This window comes from Rhinatrema bivittatum, chromosome 4 (assembly GCF_901001135.1).
Source record: "Rhinatrema bivittatum chromosome 4, aRhiBiv1.1, whole genome shotgun sequence".
NCBI classification, from domain to species: domain Eukaryota; kingdom Metazoa; phylum Chordata; class Amphibia; order Gymnophiona; family Rhinatrematidae; genus Rhinatrema; species Rhinatrema bivittatum.
In genome coordinates, this window is record NC_042618.1 from 107,038,604 (window position 1) to 107,057,425 (window position 18,822).

General features: G+C 46.5%; 1 protein-coding gene across 1 annotated transcript in view; it reads right to left on the minus strand.

Annotated features, from left to right (window-relative positions):
• Positions 1-18,822, minus strand: part of GANC (glucosidase alpha, neutral C) — a 122,527-nt gene that overhangs the window by 88,599 nt on the left and 15,106 nt on the right. The window contains 3 exon segments of the mRNA XM_029598630.1: positions 567-663; positions 755-821; positions 6,971-7,019. Coding sequence (XP_029454490.1) covers positions 567-663; positions 755-821; positions 6,971-7,019 — 213 coding nt within the window.

The window sequence follows — 18,822 nt, forward strand, 5'->3', positions numbered from 1 at the left end:
TGGCATAAGGTGGCTTCCTGCCTTCTCCCTGGGGCCTTTTCCAAACTTCTGGGTCCTGCCTTCTTTTGCTAGGCTGAAGAGAGCCTCCCTGGGCCCAGAATCCCTTGCTGGGTTGGTCTTAAGGCGGATCGGGCCAGATAGCTGTGGCCAGCCCCTTAAAGTGTTCTGAGGGAGTTTCTTATATACTTCCTCACACTGCCTTTATGTGATTTTGGAATTCAAAGAACTGCTTTCAGGTTTTTTTTTATTTCTATAATCTATTTTTGATCACAGCTTTTAGTGTGAGAACCGTTATTTTTGGAACATGATCCTCTTTACAGTCCTACAGGTTAAGCCAGTGCCCATCACAGAATCTGTGTCCCAAATCCTGCAATGATTGATCAGTGCTCAGCAGAGCATGGAAGTGTGACTCGCTTAAAAGGCGGAGTGAGGCTTACACAATTGTCACAACTTCCTTCTAGAAGTTAATATAATCCTCGTTTCTTTTAATCATAGATGTTCAAGTCCACCTGAATCTACGCCACTGAATTATTCTAATGCAGGAAGAAAATCTTCTTCTCCCTTACCCGGTGTTTTGGAGCTGCAGTGCTTCTGCACGCTCTGGTAGTCCATATACATGTTCATATCCATGCAGAGAAAAATCCAACCCCACAGAGCTGGGACCTGAGGGTAGTATTAAACAAAGACAGAAATGCAGACAAAGAAAAAAAATACTGTAGGATTATTTTGAATGCAGTACTACAATCAGTCTTACCATTGGCTTTGTAATCAACAAAATTGCCAAACTGTTCCTTCCACAGGCCAAGATCTTCTTGACTGCCCTGTTTATAAAAATAAGGTTTCATAGAATACTCAAAATCATTCTCTACAGTACATTAAGTTCAAAGCATGCAGCATTGGCCCTTTTCACATAAAAACTTGGCTATAATCTACCTTTATTAGTTGTGTGTATACTGCCATGGCTTTTGCACATCTAGAGGTCAGTATATTGCCACTAGCCAGATAAATATATCCGCCTAACTTGACCGGAATATTCAGCAGTGCGGCTGTGCTGTTGAGTGTACCCAGATAACTTAGAGTTAGCCAGATTAGTGTATCTAGCTAACTTTAGATTTACTCAATAACTGATCTAACTTATCTGGCTAACTTACCTGGTTATTGCCACTTATCAGGCTAAGTTAACCGGATAAATAGCCACACCTCAGAATGCCCCTGTCCTGTCCACTACTTAGCCAAATAAAAATGTAGCCGGTTAAATAGTTATCCAGCTAAGTGAAGCTGCTAAAAGCAGCCAAATATTCAGATGCCACCACCCGAACTTATCCAGCTAAGTAGCGCTGAATATCAGGCCCAGAGAGGCCTATGCACTATATGACCTGCACTAAAAAAGTTTTAACATGCATGTCAAAATGGCTCTTGATGGGCGATGCATTAAATATTTTTGTGCATCCACTAAAACTCTGCCGCTACTGCATGTGTGCTAAAATAGCATGCTTGCTACCAACATCACAAAATCTTTTTGAGGTAATCATCCTAAAGTGAAAGGGCTGGATAACATGGGAGATTTTATTCTCCTCATTAATCCAAAGGCTGATTGCCACCACCACCACCCCTACTTGACAAAAGAATCAATGAGCCTCAATGCCCCAGTGTAAGCTATTCACCCCTCTCCAACACAATGATCAAGGGTCCTCATTGCCCCAATGAGCTTCCTCCCTTCCCAACACCCTGATCAAGGGGCCTCAGTGTCTTGAAGTAACCTTCCCCCCCCCTCCCCAACATAACCAGCAAGGGACCACTGTGCCCCTCTTAAACCCCCCCACTGCCACAACCATAAAGGGGCCTTGCTGTCCTGAAGTAATTACCTAGACCCATGCCAGATGCCTCCATTCCCAGCCTACTCTTTCCGACGATGGCAACAAGATCACTGGGGCAGGAGAGGGCACAACTCCCTCACCCAGTTCATTGATCCTGACCTCCTACACATAAATGGGGAAGAGGACCATGAGAGGCCCAGCCAGTGCCATTTTGGAAGTCAAAGGCAGTGAAGTAAGAGGGAACTGTGTTCTCTCCTGCCCTCATCTTCTTGATATTATTGTTGAAAGAGTTAAGGGAGCATCTTGAGGGGAGAAGTGAACCAAGATTTACATTGGACCACCAAGGACGCTTGCTGTTTGTGTCAGGGTGAATGGAAGGAGGTATTACTTTGGGTCACTGAGGCCCCTGGCTGGTTGTGTGAAATGAGTGGCGTGGCAGTGAGCCCTTACTGCTATGGTTTAGTTGACGCAGCCTTCTAGGTGACCCTATGAGGCCTATGCTGACAGCTGGCAAACGTGCCCTGAAGCAGGATACACTGGAGCTTCACCTATACAAGCTGCCTCCCCCAAAGACTGACCCCTTGAGTTCTGACAGTCAGCGGGTCTTAGGTGGGTCTCTAGGGCAGTAGTGTGAACAAGAGTCCAAGGGCACACCAGAGTCAGAATAGGCAGCAGACAGGAGATACAGGGAACAGGCCAAGGGTCAGGGTAGGCAGCAAACAAGAGTATTCAGGTCCAAGGCTAAAGGTCAGGTCCAGGTGACAGGGAGGTGTGAACAGGTCCAAGGCTAGGATCAGTACCAGGAAATCAGGCTAAAGATGGATGAAGGCAAATGAAGAGAAACTGAACGAGACTAGCAGGGCAAGCAAGGCTGGACGAAACAGATTAGGCAAGGCAAGGCTGGATGCAGAAAGACTGGAACAGCAAAGCCAAGGACCACGGGAACAGCTTAAGCGCAGGAGCAGCACGCACTGCATTAGGCAGGAGACCCGATGCTGAGGCGTCAGTAAGTTGCCCCAGGATCCCTTATATAGTCAGGGCTGCTGATATCATCAAAGGGTGTCATGGGACTTTTTCCATCATGGGCCCTATAAGTACTCTGTGCTCTTGTTAGGAGGCCTCGGGGAGCAGCTAGACCTCGGTGGTGTTCAGGCGTCGCGCACTGCCCATGGCAGTGGTCATCTGCTGGCTGGGTGCCCACCACAAAGAAATGCCAGTGGTGTCTGGGGTGAGTATGGCGGCTCACAGGGCCATCCCATGAGCCATCAAACATAATATTGTGTTGAAGGGAGGGGATTATTGGGGCACAGAGATCTCTCAATCGTGGTGTCAGGGGGATGCTCCGAGGGCAGGGCTTTCCCCCAATGTTAAATGTTAGCATGCCAGACTTGTGGACACGCTAACATTTAACATCTTTTATGAAGTGTGTGTAAAATTTTAGGCCTTAGTGAGCATGGTACATTGAGGGGATCATATCACACTATTTCCCATGCACCTATCAAAGCCTAAATTTGCATCTAACATTCCCACTTTTCCATGTGGATACAAGGGAACGTTAGCTCGTACCCTCAAATGTCTTCAGGACATGCATGCAAAGACCTTAATGCACAGCACAGTATTTTGAGGTCATGCTAAATAGCTTTAATGTAACGATGGGCTGGCCGTGAGATGGCCCCGCGACTGGGCGACTCACCCCAGGATGCCATGAACACCACCGGCAGCAAGGATGCTGCCATGACGCCAATGCTCTGCCTGCCTGTGCTGTTCCTACATGCATGTGCGCTACTACACTGAAGATATGGGCCCCATGGCATGAAATCAAGGGAGTCATGCTCAGATGATGTCGGTGCTGGCTGTACATTTAAACCTGGCTCATGATCCCAGCCTCAGCAACAGGTCCTACTGCCTAGCTTGCAATGTGTGTTGCTCTCCATGTCTCCAGCTCCTTTTCTTCTTGTCTTGTCTCTTACCCAGTCCTCATTGTTCCTATCCTGCTTCCTACCTGTCTGTCTCAGTCTATGTCTTGATTGTCCTGGTTCTCCTATCCTTTGTCCAGTCCTTTCTGATCCCTGGTTCTGACCTTGGCCTTGGGTTCTGCCACTGCTTAATATCCACTTGCCTTGACCTCTGCCTTATTCCGACGCTGATTGATCTCCACCTGCTCTGACTTTGACCTACTCACAGACTTCGCTTGACCGCCTTTGTGGGATCCTTGCCTAAGTCCTGCCAGCCCCCGGAACTTAAGGGCTCAACCTATGGCGAACAGGGTCGGCACAAGGAAAACTCTGACCTCACCCCAGCCTGAATGTGTCCACCTGCAGTTGGCATGGGCCTAGGAAGTTCACCTTCTAGGCTGAAATAATCACTCCCAGTCTAGGGCTCACATTCTGTAACCCTTAGTATGTACGCTAATCTTTGTGTGTAGGCTCCATAGTTTCATTAAGCAAATCCTGCTGTTATTTCTGTACTTGTGCCTCATGGTAACACTGCTCTCCACATTATCATAATTTCAGCTAAAATACAAAGAGAGTGCCACTTCTCATTGTGGCTACAAAACAACTAGCTTGGCCTATTCCTGATTCTTGCTTGATTTTCAGTGTCGAACTGTATTAAAGAAACTGCCCACACTAAGTAACCCTGTGCAGGGAAGGCATTCACTCAAGAAAGTTGGATAAAGGATGGGCCACGTATGGCAAGTGTGAGCATGGAATATTTAATTGCCTTAGGGCTTCTCTTAATTTAAGTACCCATAAACTGTTTATGAGATACAGGACTCAGGAGCTGAATAAAATATCCTCATATCACGTGAGTATGAAGGAATTGAATCCTTTGCAGGCTGTGAAAACTTCTATTGGACTAAAATAAGAATAATGAAAGGATATTGTTCTAGATGAGCTTTCAAGATTACACAGATCTTAAGATGTGACTTCAAGGCTGAAGGGAGGAAGCATTTATATGTCAAGGCCCTTGTGAAAGAAAAAGGAAGTTCAATTCAGGGGCACCACAATCTCCAAACTGCTGGTGAAAACTGACTGGTGCACTTCTTGGGAAAGAACAAGCACAGGCCCAGGACTCTTTTTGTAAAAGGAGGGGCACATGCATGAAATACTCGATATGAAAGGAAGGGCACGTAACTGGGAATCTTACTGAGGAAAGAAGGGCACATGCCCAGGATGCTTGACAGGAAAAAAGGGGCACATGCCTGGGACTCTTGCTATGAAGGGAGGGGCACATGCCTGGGACTCTTGGTATAAAGGGAGGGGCACATGCCTGGGACCCTTGACATGAAGGGAGGGGCACATGCCTGGGACTCTTGACATGAAGGGAAGGGCACATGCCTGGGACCCTTGACATGAAAGGAGGGGCACATGCCTGGGACTCTTGATATGAAAGGAGGGGCACATGCCTGGGACCCTTGACATGAAAGGAGGGGCACATGCCTGGGACTCTTGATATGAAGGGAGGGGCACATGCCTGGGACCCTTGACATGAAAGGAGGGGCACATGCCTGGGACTCGATATGAAAGGAGGGGCACATGCCTGGGACTCTTGATATGAAGGGAGGGGCACATGCTGGGACTTAACATGAAAGGAGGGGCACATGCCTGGCATATGCCTGGGACTCTTGATATGAAGGGAGGGGCACATGCTGGGACTCTTAACATGAAAGGCGGGGCACATGCCTGGGACTCTTGATATGAAGGGAGGGGCACATGCTGGGACTCTTAACATGAAAGGCGGGGCACATGCCTGGGACTCTTGATATGAAGGGAGGGGCACATGCTGGGACTCTTAACATGAAAGGCGGGGCACATGCCTGGGACTCTTGATATGAAGGGAGGGGCACATGCTGGGACTCTTAACATGAAAGGAGGGGCACATGCCTGGGACTCTTGATATGAAGGGAGGGGCACATGCCTGGGACTCTTAACATGAAAGGAGGGGCACATGCCTGGGACTCTTGATATGAAGGGAGGGGCACATGCCTGGGACTCTTAACATGAAAGGAGGGGCACATGCCTGGCATATGCCTGGGACTCTTGACATGGAAGGAGGGCACATGCCTGGGACTTGACATGAAAGGAGGGGCACATGCCTGGGATTCTTGATATGAAGGGAGGGGCATATGCCTGGGATTCTTGATATGAAGGGAGGGGCACATGCCTGGGACTCTTGATATGAAGGGAGGGGCATATGCCTGGGACTCTTGATATGAAAGGAGGGGCACATGCCTGGGACTCTTGATATGAAGGGAGGGGCACATGCCTGGGACTCTTAACATGAAAGGAGGGGCACATGCCTGGCATATGCCTGGGACTCTTGACATGGAAGGAGGGCACATGCCTGGGACTTGACATGAAAGGAGGGGCACATGTCTGGGACTCTTGATATGAAGGGAGGGGCATATGCCTGGGACTCTTGATATGAAGGGAGGGGCATGTGCCTGGGACTCTTGACATGACACGAGGGACACATGCCTAGGACTCTTTCTATGGAAAGAGCGCACATGCTGAGGATGCTTTTTTTGAATCGATAGGTAAAAGTGAGTTCTAATTGGAAGGAAATAGCTAGGGCTTTTCTTCCTGAAGGCAGGGAATATTTGGGCTTGTATTTTTTATATTACTGACACTCATGTACAGTAGCCTATTGATCCTATACTGGACTACAGAGCCATTTAAATCATACACATAGTAGCAGAAACTCTGAGCTGATCCTGACAAAACTATCAGGCAAGTACTATCATAAAGTGAAAGAGAAATAAAAACGTAGTGTTTATAAAAGATCCAAATGTCAGAAAGCATCATTAAAATAATCAGTTAAAGGCTAGTCCAGTGGCACTCTGCCATGCAAAAGGCTTGTTAGCTCAGGTCTTCTATTTCCCAGGTTGGTCAGTGCTGCAGAGACAGCACTCACAGCCCCTGGGGAGGACATAGCCACTGTGCAATGGCTACACCTAGTGACTCATGACTGCAGGCTTCCAGGAAGAGCCCTGGTGCAAACAGCTCCAGAACAGGACTGTCGTTTCAATGACTGGACTACAATAAGATGGGAGGAGCTATAAAATCAGGGCAATATTCAGTTAAAACAAATTCTTGTCAGTCTTTTCCCTGAATATCCAAAGGTAGGAAAAACAAGAGAAGGACACAGCTTACCTCAGAGGAGTCAGCTGATGTGTCAGCTTTCTTTACTGATGGAGTCTTGCTGTATAAACAAATGAAGTCAAAGATTGATTTGAACTTTTTAAAGTGTCTTTTTCAGGCTGGTAACATTCATATCTGTTTGACTGTGTAAAGCAGCAGTGCCTCTAAACCACATCAAATTAAAATCTCTTGTGAGTAGGACAATTTTTACCATGGTGAGACAACTTTCAGAGGGATAACCGTGTTAAGTCTGCAGTAACAACACGAATAATGGCTGGTGGCATCTTACAGACAAACAAGTTTATTGAGACATGAGCTTTCATGCACTCTTGTCCTCAGTAAATCCATAAAGTGCCACCAGGCTCTGTGCAGTGAGAGAGAAGACATACAGGCATCTCGGTTTCCTGGCTTTAGGAGTGCACCCAAAGGAAGCATGACAGGGTTAAATGCGGGAGATCAAGACCCTAATGACCACTCTCTTGGCTTTCAGTTAATTTGGTTTTACCCCTTTCTTCTAACCATAATCACTTTTTCAAAAGTTGCTTGGCAGTTCTTCTTCCTTCCTTCAGTGAGGGCTGGCTTCCAGCTTGTAACAAGTGTCACCACTGCTTTCGAGATTATGTTAAGTTAAAATGTGATAGAAAAAGGTAAAAGATTTCCTCTGGGTACTCTCAGTTAAATAACATACAGACCCCCTTTACTAAACCTTATTGATCAAGATGTACAATCTAGGCAAGATCTTTGAGTTTTCAGTTTTCGTTAAAATAATTAAGAATGACCAGAGAGAAGTCTGCAAAGTGGTTAATTCACAGTGGTGGTAGATAGTGGAGAAATTACTTACCTGATAATTTCATTTTCCTTAGTGTAGACAGATGGACTCAGGACCAATGGGTTTATGCTCCCCTGCCAGCAGATGGAGACGGAGGCAGGTTTCAACGCTGACCTCACCCTAGATACACCCCTGTAGTGACCTCAGCCCTTCAATATTCTCTTCAAAAGCCACTGTGGACATAATAATGAAAAAACTTGATTAAAAATATGATTAAAAATGGATGACTGTAACTGTACTCAACCAAAAATAAACACTGAACCCCAGCAAGATTACAGATGCCATGATCTAGGGACTGGATGATGGCTTACCCATAATCTCTTGGAATCGATATCCACTCCACAGATGAATCTTTGGCACCGTTCTTGGAAACCCATTGGCGGGATGCTGAGTCCATCTGTCTAACTAAGGAAAACTAAATTATCAGGTAAGTAATTTCTCCATTTCCTAGCATGTAGCAAGATGGACTCAGGACCAATGGGATGTACAAAAGCAACTCCTGATCAGGGCGGGAGGCTTGCCATGGTCCAGTTAACACTGCCCTCGTAAAGACTGCGTCCTCCCGGGCCTGAACGTCCAGGCAGTAGAACTTGGAGAAGGTGAGCAAGGAGGACCACGTCGCTGCTCGGCAGATGTCAATGGGAGAGACGAGTCTAGCTTCCACCCATGAGACTGCCTGAGCCCTAGTGGAATAAACTTTAACCTGAAGGGATAATGGCTTTCCTGCCTCCACACAGGATCCTATGACCACCTCCTTAATCCAACGAGCTGTGGTAGCCCGCGAAGCTGGTTCGCCCTGCTTCCTTCCACCATGAAGGGCAAACAGGCGGTCCATCTTTCGGACTGGTTCTGAAACTTTCAGATACCGCACCAAAAGCTACTGACATTCAAATGGCGGAGGAGGTAGTATTCTTCCGTGACCTAGTGCTTATCTAGGGAAGGCAACGAAATGAACTGATTCAAATGAAACTCTGAGACTACCTTGGGCAAGAAGGATGGAAAGGTACGAAGCTGTAACTCTCCTGGAGTCATCCGGAGGAACACTTCCTGACACAACAATGCCTGTAGTTCAGAGATAAGACGTGCCGAGCACATAACCACAAGGAATACCATTTTCAGGGTTAATAAACAAGGAAAGACTGCACAGCAGTCGAAAGGGTGTCCCAGCCAAAAACTCCAATACTAGATTAAGATTCCACAAGGGATTCGGCCACCATAGGGGTAGTCAGAGGTACTTCAACCCTTTCAGACAACGAGCCATGTCCGGATGAGCCGACAGGTGGGTTCCGTTCCAAGGACTGGGAGGGTTTGAGATTGCTTTTGTCCAGGTTTATGACCCAACCGAGTTCCTGAAGCAAGGAAGTCACCCTGTTGGTCATCCACAGACTTTGCCTGGATCAACCAGTCGTCCAAGTAAGGGTGCCCCAGGATTCCCTCTTTTCTCAACGTTGCCGCTACAACCACCATAATTTTGGAAAATATTCTGGGGGCATTGGCCTGGCCAAAGGGCATTGCCCAGAACTGATAATGGCGATTCAGTACTGCAAAGTGTAGGAAATATTGATGTTCTTGCCGGATTTGAATATGTAGGTAGGCCTCGGATAGGTCCAGGGAGGTTAAGAACTCTCCTGATTATACAGCATTATCACAGAGCGTAGGGTTTCCATGTGGAAATGAATCACTCGTAGATGTCAGTTGATGCTCTTGAGTTCCAGGATGAGGCGAAAGGAACCTTCCTTCTTGGGTACGATGAAATATATGGAATAATGCCCCATATTTTCCTGGGGTGCAGGTACTGGGATTATAGCCCTCATCCTAAGGAGCCTTAATATGGAGAAAGTTCTTTTTTACTCAACGCACAATTAAACTCTGGAATTTGTTGCCAGAGGATGTGGTTAGTGCAGTTAGTATAGCTGTGTTTAAAAAAGGATTGGATAAGTTCTTGGAGGAGAAGTCCATTACCTGCTATTAAGTTCACTTAGAGAATAGCCACTGCCATTAGCAATGGTAACATGGAATAGACTTAGTTTTTGGGTAATTGCCAGGTTCTTATGGCCTGGATTGGCCACTGTTGGAAACAGGATGCTGGGCTTGATGGACCCTTGGTGTGACCCAGTATGGCATTTTCTTATGTTCTTATGTTCTTAATATGATAGTCTCCACAGCCTACTTCTTATGCCTGGAGTGGCAAGGAGATATTATGAATATGTCCTGAGGAGTGCTGAGAAATTCCAGCATATATCCTTCTCTTATGACCTCCAGTACCCATTTGTCTGAAGTGATATCGATCCACCATTGGTAGAAGAGGGACAGTCAACCCCCTATCTCCTCGTGCCAAGGGTGGGTTGACAAAACTTCATTGGGGGGTTTGGGACGAACCTGAACCTGAGTCTGACCCTCTCTTGGCCTGCCAACTCCAAAACAACTGAGACCTCCCAAAGGACCGAGACCTCTGAAATGTCGAGTTTCTGTAGGGGCAAAAGCATTGTGAGCCCCTGGAGCGACCCCTCAGGGGCGAGGGATGCTGTAACTGCTTTCTTGTGGCCTGGTTTGGCCTCTGTTGGAAACTGGATGCTGGGCTTGATGGACCCTTGGTCTGACCCAGCATGGCAATTTCTTATGTTCTGGTAGCTGGGATACTGGAGATTTGCCCCATTTACTGGCCAGCTTTTCCAATTCGCTTCCGAAGAGGAGTGATCCTTTAAAGGGCATCTTTGTGAGATATGCCTTGGAGGTTGCGTCACTGACCAATTCTGCAGCCATAGCTGTCTTCCTGCTGCCATCACTGAGGTCACTCCTCTGGCCGAGGTATGGACTAGGTCCAAGCCCATGTCAGCTAAAAAGGCAGCGGCGGGCTCCATAACCACTCTGGAATTCACCCTTGTGTCATCCACCTCCCAAGAGAAGAGAAGGCACGAACGAGCTACCAGGGCACAACAAGAAGCAATCTGTAAGGTCATTGCTATTGCGTCAAATGCCTGTTTAAGAATGGACTCCATCTGCCTATCGTGCACATCCTTTAAGGCCGCTCCTCCCTCCACTGGGATAGTTGTTTTCTTAGAGATGGCACAGACCAGCGTATCCACTTCAGAGAAACGCAAATGTTCTCTCGATGCCGGATCCAGTGGTATAGAGCTTCTAATGCTCGTCCACCTTTAAAACTTGCTTCTCGGACATCCCATTCCAGGTCAATCAACTCCTGGATAGCTTCTAGTACTGCAAAGTAGTAAGAGGCTTTCCGTAGAGAAATCAGAATGGGATACTTCTTTGGTTCTGTCACAGAGTCCGCCCGAGGAACTCCCAGCATCTTCAGGGTCTAGGAAACCAGGGCCAGCAATTCATCTCTATGGAAAAACCGTAACATCATCCAATACGGTTCTATACCAGGGGGGATGTCCCTGTCTTCCAAGGAATCTGGATCGTCTTCTTTGTCCGTACCATCGAGGCATGCCTCAAGGTCTGCCGATAGGACTGGGAGAGGGAAGGCTTACTGACTGAGGTTCCGTCCAGACAGGGCAAGTGAGGTAGCAGACTCTGCATGTACAAAGGCTTGAAGGCCTTGAAAGAATTCCACCCAAGAGAAGGCGGCTGAGTCCATGCCTAGCCCAGGAGGTACTGGGATAGGGGCTGCTAAATTTCCCTCTCCCATGGATGACCCAGTCCCTGGGTTACTCAGATCCGGGGTACTTCTGGTTAAGGCTGTGGCTGACCCATCCTCTGAATGGGATGAGACAGGCTTAGCAAAGTCCGGGAAGGCCAACTCTCCCTAGGCTTCCTCACAGTGCTGACATAAGAAAGAATCCAGGTCAGACTGTGCAGCCCTAATATGACAAGCAGCGCAGAGAGAAAGGTGCTTATGTTTCTTTTCTGCCGAAGCCATTAGTGACAATAACTGTGTGTTCAGACAGCTCGTGCTTAAAATTTTATGCGCCCAGATTTCGGGTGCCTAAGCGGGCCGCAGCAAGACGCATGCAGAGCCCATACATCCGGCTTTACTTGTATGCTGTGCCCATATGGTGCACATATGTATGCATGCGACGTTATGCGCACAGCCTGTGCGCGGTGTTATGCGCACAGCGTGTTCACAAAGCCGACATGGACTGCACGTACTGTAGCTCTATGGTGGGCAATACAGGCACAAAAGCGCATGCAAGATGGTGCGGCCGCGGCCTGCCACGCCGTGTGCCGATCTAGCCTAAAGCGGGGTCTAGACCATCGGGGGGACCGTTCAACCCACTCGGAAGCCCACTTCCCCTTACCCAAATGGGATCGGGAATAACATCGGTACGGCGCGCCAAGCAAGGAGACTGGAGGAAGTCATACCGAAACCCCTTCAATGGCTCTGAATCAGGAGGAAATCCTCTTCTCCTTTTTTTTTTTTTAAACTTACCTGGGTTCAGTCTCTGGCTATGGGGAGAGAAGGCTTTGGCCGTAACCGCTGCGCTTGGCTTCCTGCACCTGCTGCCTTTCAACTGCTTGAGCAGCAAAGTCCATGCCGGGAACCAGCTACTGGACCAAGGCACACCTCTAAGGGATCTCGAACAAATCTCCTCAGGAATTCTCAACTGGGGGAGGGACCTTTAGGTATCATCGCAGGAGAGCGGGACTCAATCTTTTCTCCAATTTAAAAGTAGAATTTCTTCTTCCAAAAGGTACATTGATCCCCATAGGGAAAGCATGTCCACATCTGCTGGAGACAGAGAAATATTGAATGGCTGAGGTCACTACAGGGGTGTATCTAGGATGACGTCAGCTTTGAAACCTGACTCCTTCTCAGACTGCTGGCAGGGGAGCATAAATCCAATGATCCTGAGTCCATCTGGCTACACGCTAGGAAAAAAAACTACCAAAAATTCACTTGGAATCAAAAATTCTATTACCATATGAGACAGTGTATCCAACAAGGAGCAAACATTAAAGCAAACTAAAATCTAAAAGTTTTACATCTCTCTCTCCATAAAAAAATAAGAGCAGTAGCATGGCTGTCCTGGCTAGCTGCTGGGCTGACACCATAAAGACTCACTGACTAATCAGCTTTAGGAAATGGTTTCTAAGCATTCTAAGCATTTCCAGGGCAACCACACTGCCAAACTCCAGTTTTGTTTCTCTTCAAATTGCAGAAAGGAGCTTTTCATGTAGATAAGCATCTGAATTAGCCATGCTGTCTGGGTATGTCTTCCTTGCCACTAAGTGGCGGAGCTCTCTCTAAGTCTAGTAAAATCTTTCAGCCAGGAACTCCCTCCTGCTTGTTGCTAGGATTGCCTCAGATTCCTCAGTCAGTTTTTTTTCCGCATGACCGTTAGCCTCGCGGAGCTCATCTCTCCTGAGAGAAACTGAATTTGTGAGGAAAAAAGTTTATAAAAATAGAGAAAAAACATCAGAAGAAGCAGCAGTTTAACATCTTTAAGGTCTACTTATCTATGCCTCGTCCAGGCTTTAAATTTTGCTCGTGTGGCAACATGATCAAAAGAATTGTAGGGACTGCAGACGCATGTCCCCATGGGCTCAAAGACAGCGAGCCGCAAGAATCCAAGACTTACAATCCAGAGCTTCAGGCTCTTATGCTACTACTGAAGCCTCTGTTCGCTCCTCTCCAGGTCCTAAACGAAAAAACAAGGACCCGTCATCGAGGACAGCCTCTTCAGTGGACCCCCCCCCCCAGGTCAGGACATCGCCCCTTGACTGCTGGTCGAGACTCAGTCCAAGCCGAGGGGGATGCGTCGGTAGCATCGCAGCTGCATGCTTCACCGACGCATTCCACTTCATCGACGCATCGACGCTCTAACGTTAAGAGAACCGATTCAACATTGAAGACTGCAATCATCGACGCACCAACACATCGATGCGTCGAAGCATCGACGAGCCCAAGCATCGGCGCACCGACACAAGCCAGATTCTGCGTCAAAGAAGCATCGAACCAACGCACCATCGACGAATTCGACGCCGACGCATCAGCGCAGAGAAGACATTGCGTCGCCGTCTGTTTCAACCGACGCTCCTGCGACGCAACCCGATCCTGCCGACGCACTGGAGATCCCTCCAACTCAACCGGCTCCTAACTTACCGAAAAACCACCATTCTGGTCATAAGGGGAAGAAACCAGTTTCAACACTCTTACCAATAGAATCCAAAGAAGATCTATCACCAATTCACCTATTGGATACATTTTTTTCCCCTGGATTGTCATATGTCTCTATACTATCCATTCATACGCTGGTTCCAAGAAAGATTTTACCTTCTCAACCACCATTAAAGCCTAGGGCAGTACCACAGCCATCTACATCGGCATTAACAGCACAAGCAATGTCCAAAATTACTACCATTCTTGATCAACTCCTACAGGCGGTAGTCACACCGACATTACCACGCACAGGACCTCCAGAACAACCATTTCCTGTTCCGGAAGATCCACTACTACCCACTAAGGTACCTACAGGCCTTCCACCTTCAAAGTTACCAATAAATGAGGACGTTTCGGACACATATACTTCCTCAAACTCATCAACGGGTTACCGTTCTGACCCACCAAAATTGCCTCCGCAACCTTCATCCCCTCTGGAGGATCTTTCATATTTTCAATTTATTGAAAAAGTTGGACAAATATTAAATGGTGAAACCAAAAGGATTCCGGAACCATGACAGGAAATGTTGGGAATCCTTAAAATATTTGATGTTCCTAATGAGCCGGTGTCTTTACCACAACACCAGGTTTTAACATCATTAATGGAGAAAGCATGTGACACTCCATTATCTACACCTTCAACATCTAGGAAAGTTGACATTAAATATCAAATGAAAGATTCTCCATTTCATACTACAGTCCAACTTCCACACCAATCAGTCGTGGTTGAATCTGTGATGCAGAAAGCTCGTAAGACAAAGATACATTCTAATACTCCTCCAACTAAAGAAATAAGTCCCTTGATGATTTTGCCAAGAGATCATTCCAATCCGTTATGCTGAATGCCAGAACACAAAATCATCGATTTTATATAGCTCAATATTTATTTGAGAGCTTGCAAGCATTAAAGCCACACCTACAACAAGGGTCTCAGGATAACACATTACCTATTCCATTTTATAACTTGGAAGAAGGGTTAAGACACCTGTTAAGATCGGTGCATGAGGGCTTCGACATCTCATCTAAAGCATCAGCAAATGCATTAGCGGCACGACGTAAAGCGTGGTTACGTTCCAGTGCTATTCGTGAGATTGTCCACGACAAACTTGCAAATCTGCCGTGTCGCCCAGATAATTTATTTGGAGATCAGTTTACTACTACAGTTGAAAAACTGAAGGAACAAAAAACTGCGGTCCTTTCTCTAACAGCACCTCAGCATTCCACCACAGCACGACGTTCGTACACTACCCCTGCTCCTTACAGGAAGCAATCCTTCAAACCACATAAACCTTATTACAAGCCTCAAACCTATTACCCACCCAGGCAACAGCCTTATCAGGCACCAGCACCTCATCAGCGTGCAAGAAACCCCTGTCCAACCAGACAGCCGACTGATCCTCAACCGGCCAAACCAGCATCAGGTTTTTAAAACCTGTCCTGCCACCACCACTACCACCAGTGGGAGGGAGATTATCTAAATTTCTTCCAGCATGGAACAGCATAACATCAGATCAATGGGTTCTATCCATAATACAACATGGATACTCTCTCCATTTTCCCTTCCACTTTGAATCCATCAGAAAGCATTCACATCCCACAAATCTCATCTTCTGCAAGAAATACAACTTCTCTTACAAAACAATTGTATTCAGAAGATACCTTACCCAGAGAAACATCTAGGGTTTTACTCCCAATATTTCCTAATTCCCAAGAAGTCCGGAGGACTGCGCCCAATCTTGGACCTCCGTTCACTCAACAAATATCTTCAAACAGAGAAATTCAAGATGACTTCTCTCAAATCCATACTCCCCTTTCTTCAACCCAATGATTGGATGTGTTCACTCGACCTGAAGGATGCATATGCACATATACCAATTCATCCAAAATCCAGATGTTACCTGTGTTTCCAGATGGGAAATCAACACTTCCAATATAAAGTTCTTCCATTTGGCCTCTTCTCTGCTCCAAGAGTGTTTACCAAGTGCCTAGCAGTGGTGGTGGCACACCTTCGACTACAGGGGGTGCAAATATTTCCTTATCTCGACAACTGGCTGATAGTTGCAGGCAATCAATCACTATTACGAGACCATCTTCTTTGAACGATCTCGTGTTTAGACGCACTCGGTCTGCTCATAAACTACGAAAAATCAAATCTGGAACCCACACAGACTTTACAGTTCATAGGAGCCCTCATAGACACAGTCCAAGACAAAGCATTCTTACCACATCCCAGAGCGTTAACTCTTTCAACGATAGCTACAACTTTTCTTCATGCTACGATAGTGCCGGCACGCCAGGTCCTCACAATTCTTGGACATATGGCTGCATCCATTTATGTGGTCCCAAATACGCGCCTCCATATGCGCCGTCTACAATGGGGCTTGAAACATCAATGGGATGAAACAGTATGAAACAGGATCTGGAGTGGTGGATACTTCAAAGCACGCTACAAATGGGCTCCCCCTTACGCCCCTTACGACATCAGATCATACTAATCACAGATGCATCCCCCGCAGGATGGGGAGCACACTTGAAACACTTACAGACACAAGGTCAATGGACTTTGTACGAATGGACACTTCACATCAACCTCTTGGAACTGAGAGTGGTACGTTACGCCCTTCGAGCCTTCGAAAGCTACCTTCGGGGAAAAATTGTAATGATTCACACGGACAATCAAGTTGCCATGTTTTATATCAACAAAGAAGGAGGATCCGGTTCTTGGAACCTCTGCAAGGAAACGGTTCAGATTCTGGAATGGGCCCACTGCAGACTCATTTTCCTGCAGGCGACTTATCTGCCAGACATTCACAATTCCAGAGCAGACAGACTCAGCAGGATTTTTCACCCCCACGAATGTGAACTAAATCAAAAAGTGACCAATCACATATTCTCGGTATGGGATCTCCCATCCATAGACCTCTTTGTGACAGAAATCAGCTCAAAGATCAAGACCTTTTGCTCCATTTATCCGAGCCCACACAGACTCGCTCTGGATGCCTTTTTAATCAGTTGGAAAAACAATCTCCTATACGCATTTCCTCCGATACCTCTCATCGCTCAAACAATTCAAAGGTGTATTGAGGACTAAGCAGATCTGATACTCATAGCAACTGCATGGCCAAAGCAACCATGGTACAGCTACCTCCTACGCCTATCGATTTGCAATCCGATACCTCTAGGGGACAGCGATCACCTTCTTACACAAGACAACGGATCACTGCTACATCCCCTTCACTCTTCCCTGCATCTCACAGCATGGAGGTTGAGAGGCTCACATATCAACATTTAAACATTTCTCCTGCTCTCCAGGACATACTACTGTCCTCAAGAAAGCTTTCCACAAGGTTAAATTACCAAAGGAAATGGACTCAATATACTTCCTGGTGCTTGTCGACAGGAACGGATCCATTCACTTGCCCTCCGGAACAACTTCTCTCGTACCTTCATTTGCTATACAGTGACGGACTCGCCACTTCCTCTTTATGGGTACATTTAAGCGCTATCGCAGCTTACCACATCCCTCTTAATGGAGAGCCTATTTCATGTCATACTTTAGTTTTGAGATTCATGAAAGGAGTATTACGCTTACGTCCACCGTTACAGAAGCCACTAGTACCGTGGGACATTAACACAGTTCTCGAACAACTCATGCTTCCACCGTTCAAAACTTTAGAAACCTGTCACCTTCGTTACCTCTCGTGGAAGGTGATCTTTTTGGTAGCAATAACTTCAGCGAGACGAATAAGTGAATTGCATGCACTGGTTCACTTCCCTCCTTATCTTCAATTTCACCATGACAAGGTGACCTTACAGACACACCCAAAATTTCTACCAAAGGTGATTTCCAGTTTTCATATTAACCAGACTATCACCTTACCTACGTTTCATCCAAAACCTCATTACAATGACAATGATAGGAAATTACATACTTTAGACTGTAAACGTGCATTGGCTTACTACAAGCAGCGCACAGATTCTCCCAGCAGGCCATCCCAATTATTTCTTTCATTCAATCCAAATTCACAGAGATGGCCAGTAACAAAAAGAACTTTATCCACATGGATAACCAAATGCATTCAGTTTTGCTATACTCAAATATCACAGACGTTACCTGCAGCACCAAAAGCACATCAGGTGCGTGCAATGGCAGCTTCCATAGCCAACCTCCATGAAGTACCAATCACAGTTATCTGTAAAGCAGCGACATGGTCCTCGTTACACACTTTCACATCCCACTATTGTTTGGACAAACAATCAGCGGATGACGCATTAATGGGTCGGACTAACCTCCAGAAGAGCACAAAATCCACAAACAAGAAGCCTTCATAGGAAGTGTCCGCCATTACTTCTAATATTGAGCACATCAAGCACTCTGAACATAACAAACCTGCGCAATACTTCAGCTGGGGACTCCCAGACCGCATGGCTAATTCAGATGCTTATCTATGTGAAAAGAGCAAGTTTGCTTACCATAAACGGTGTTTTCCATAGATAGCAGATGAATTAGCCATGCTGGCCCACCCGCCTCCCCAGACAGTTCTAACATAACTTAATTGCTTTGATACTGACTGAGGAAACTGAGGCAATCCTAGCAACAGGCAGAAGGGAGCCCCTGGCTGAAAGATTTTACTAGACTTAGAGAGAGCTCTGCCACCTAGTGGCACTGAAGATGTACCCAGACAGCATGGCTAATTCATCTGCTATTTACGGAAAACACCATTTACGGTAAGCAAACTTGCTCTTCCCTACTCTACTCTGTAAAATTATCTGGTGCGACATTTTCCAGCAAAATATACAAACATATGCACACATCTATGCATAGAATGGGTAATTATTCTTATTTTTTTATAAGACAGGAAAGATCTCCGAACTACCACAGTACCATAGACTTTGTTTTGCTCAACTAAGTTT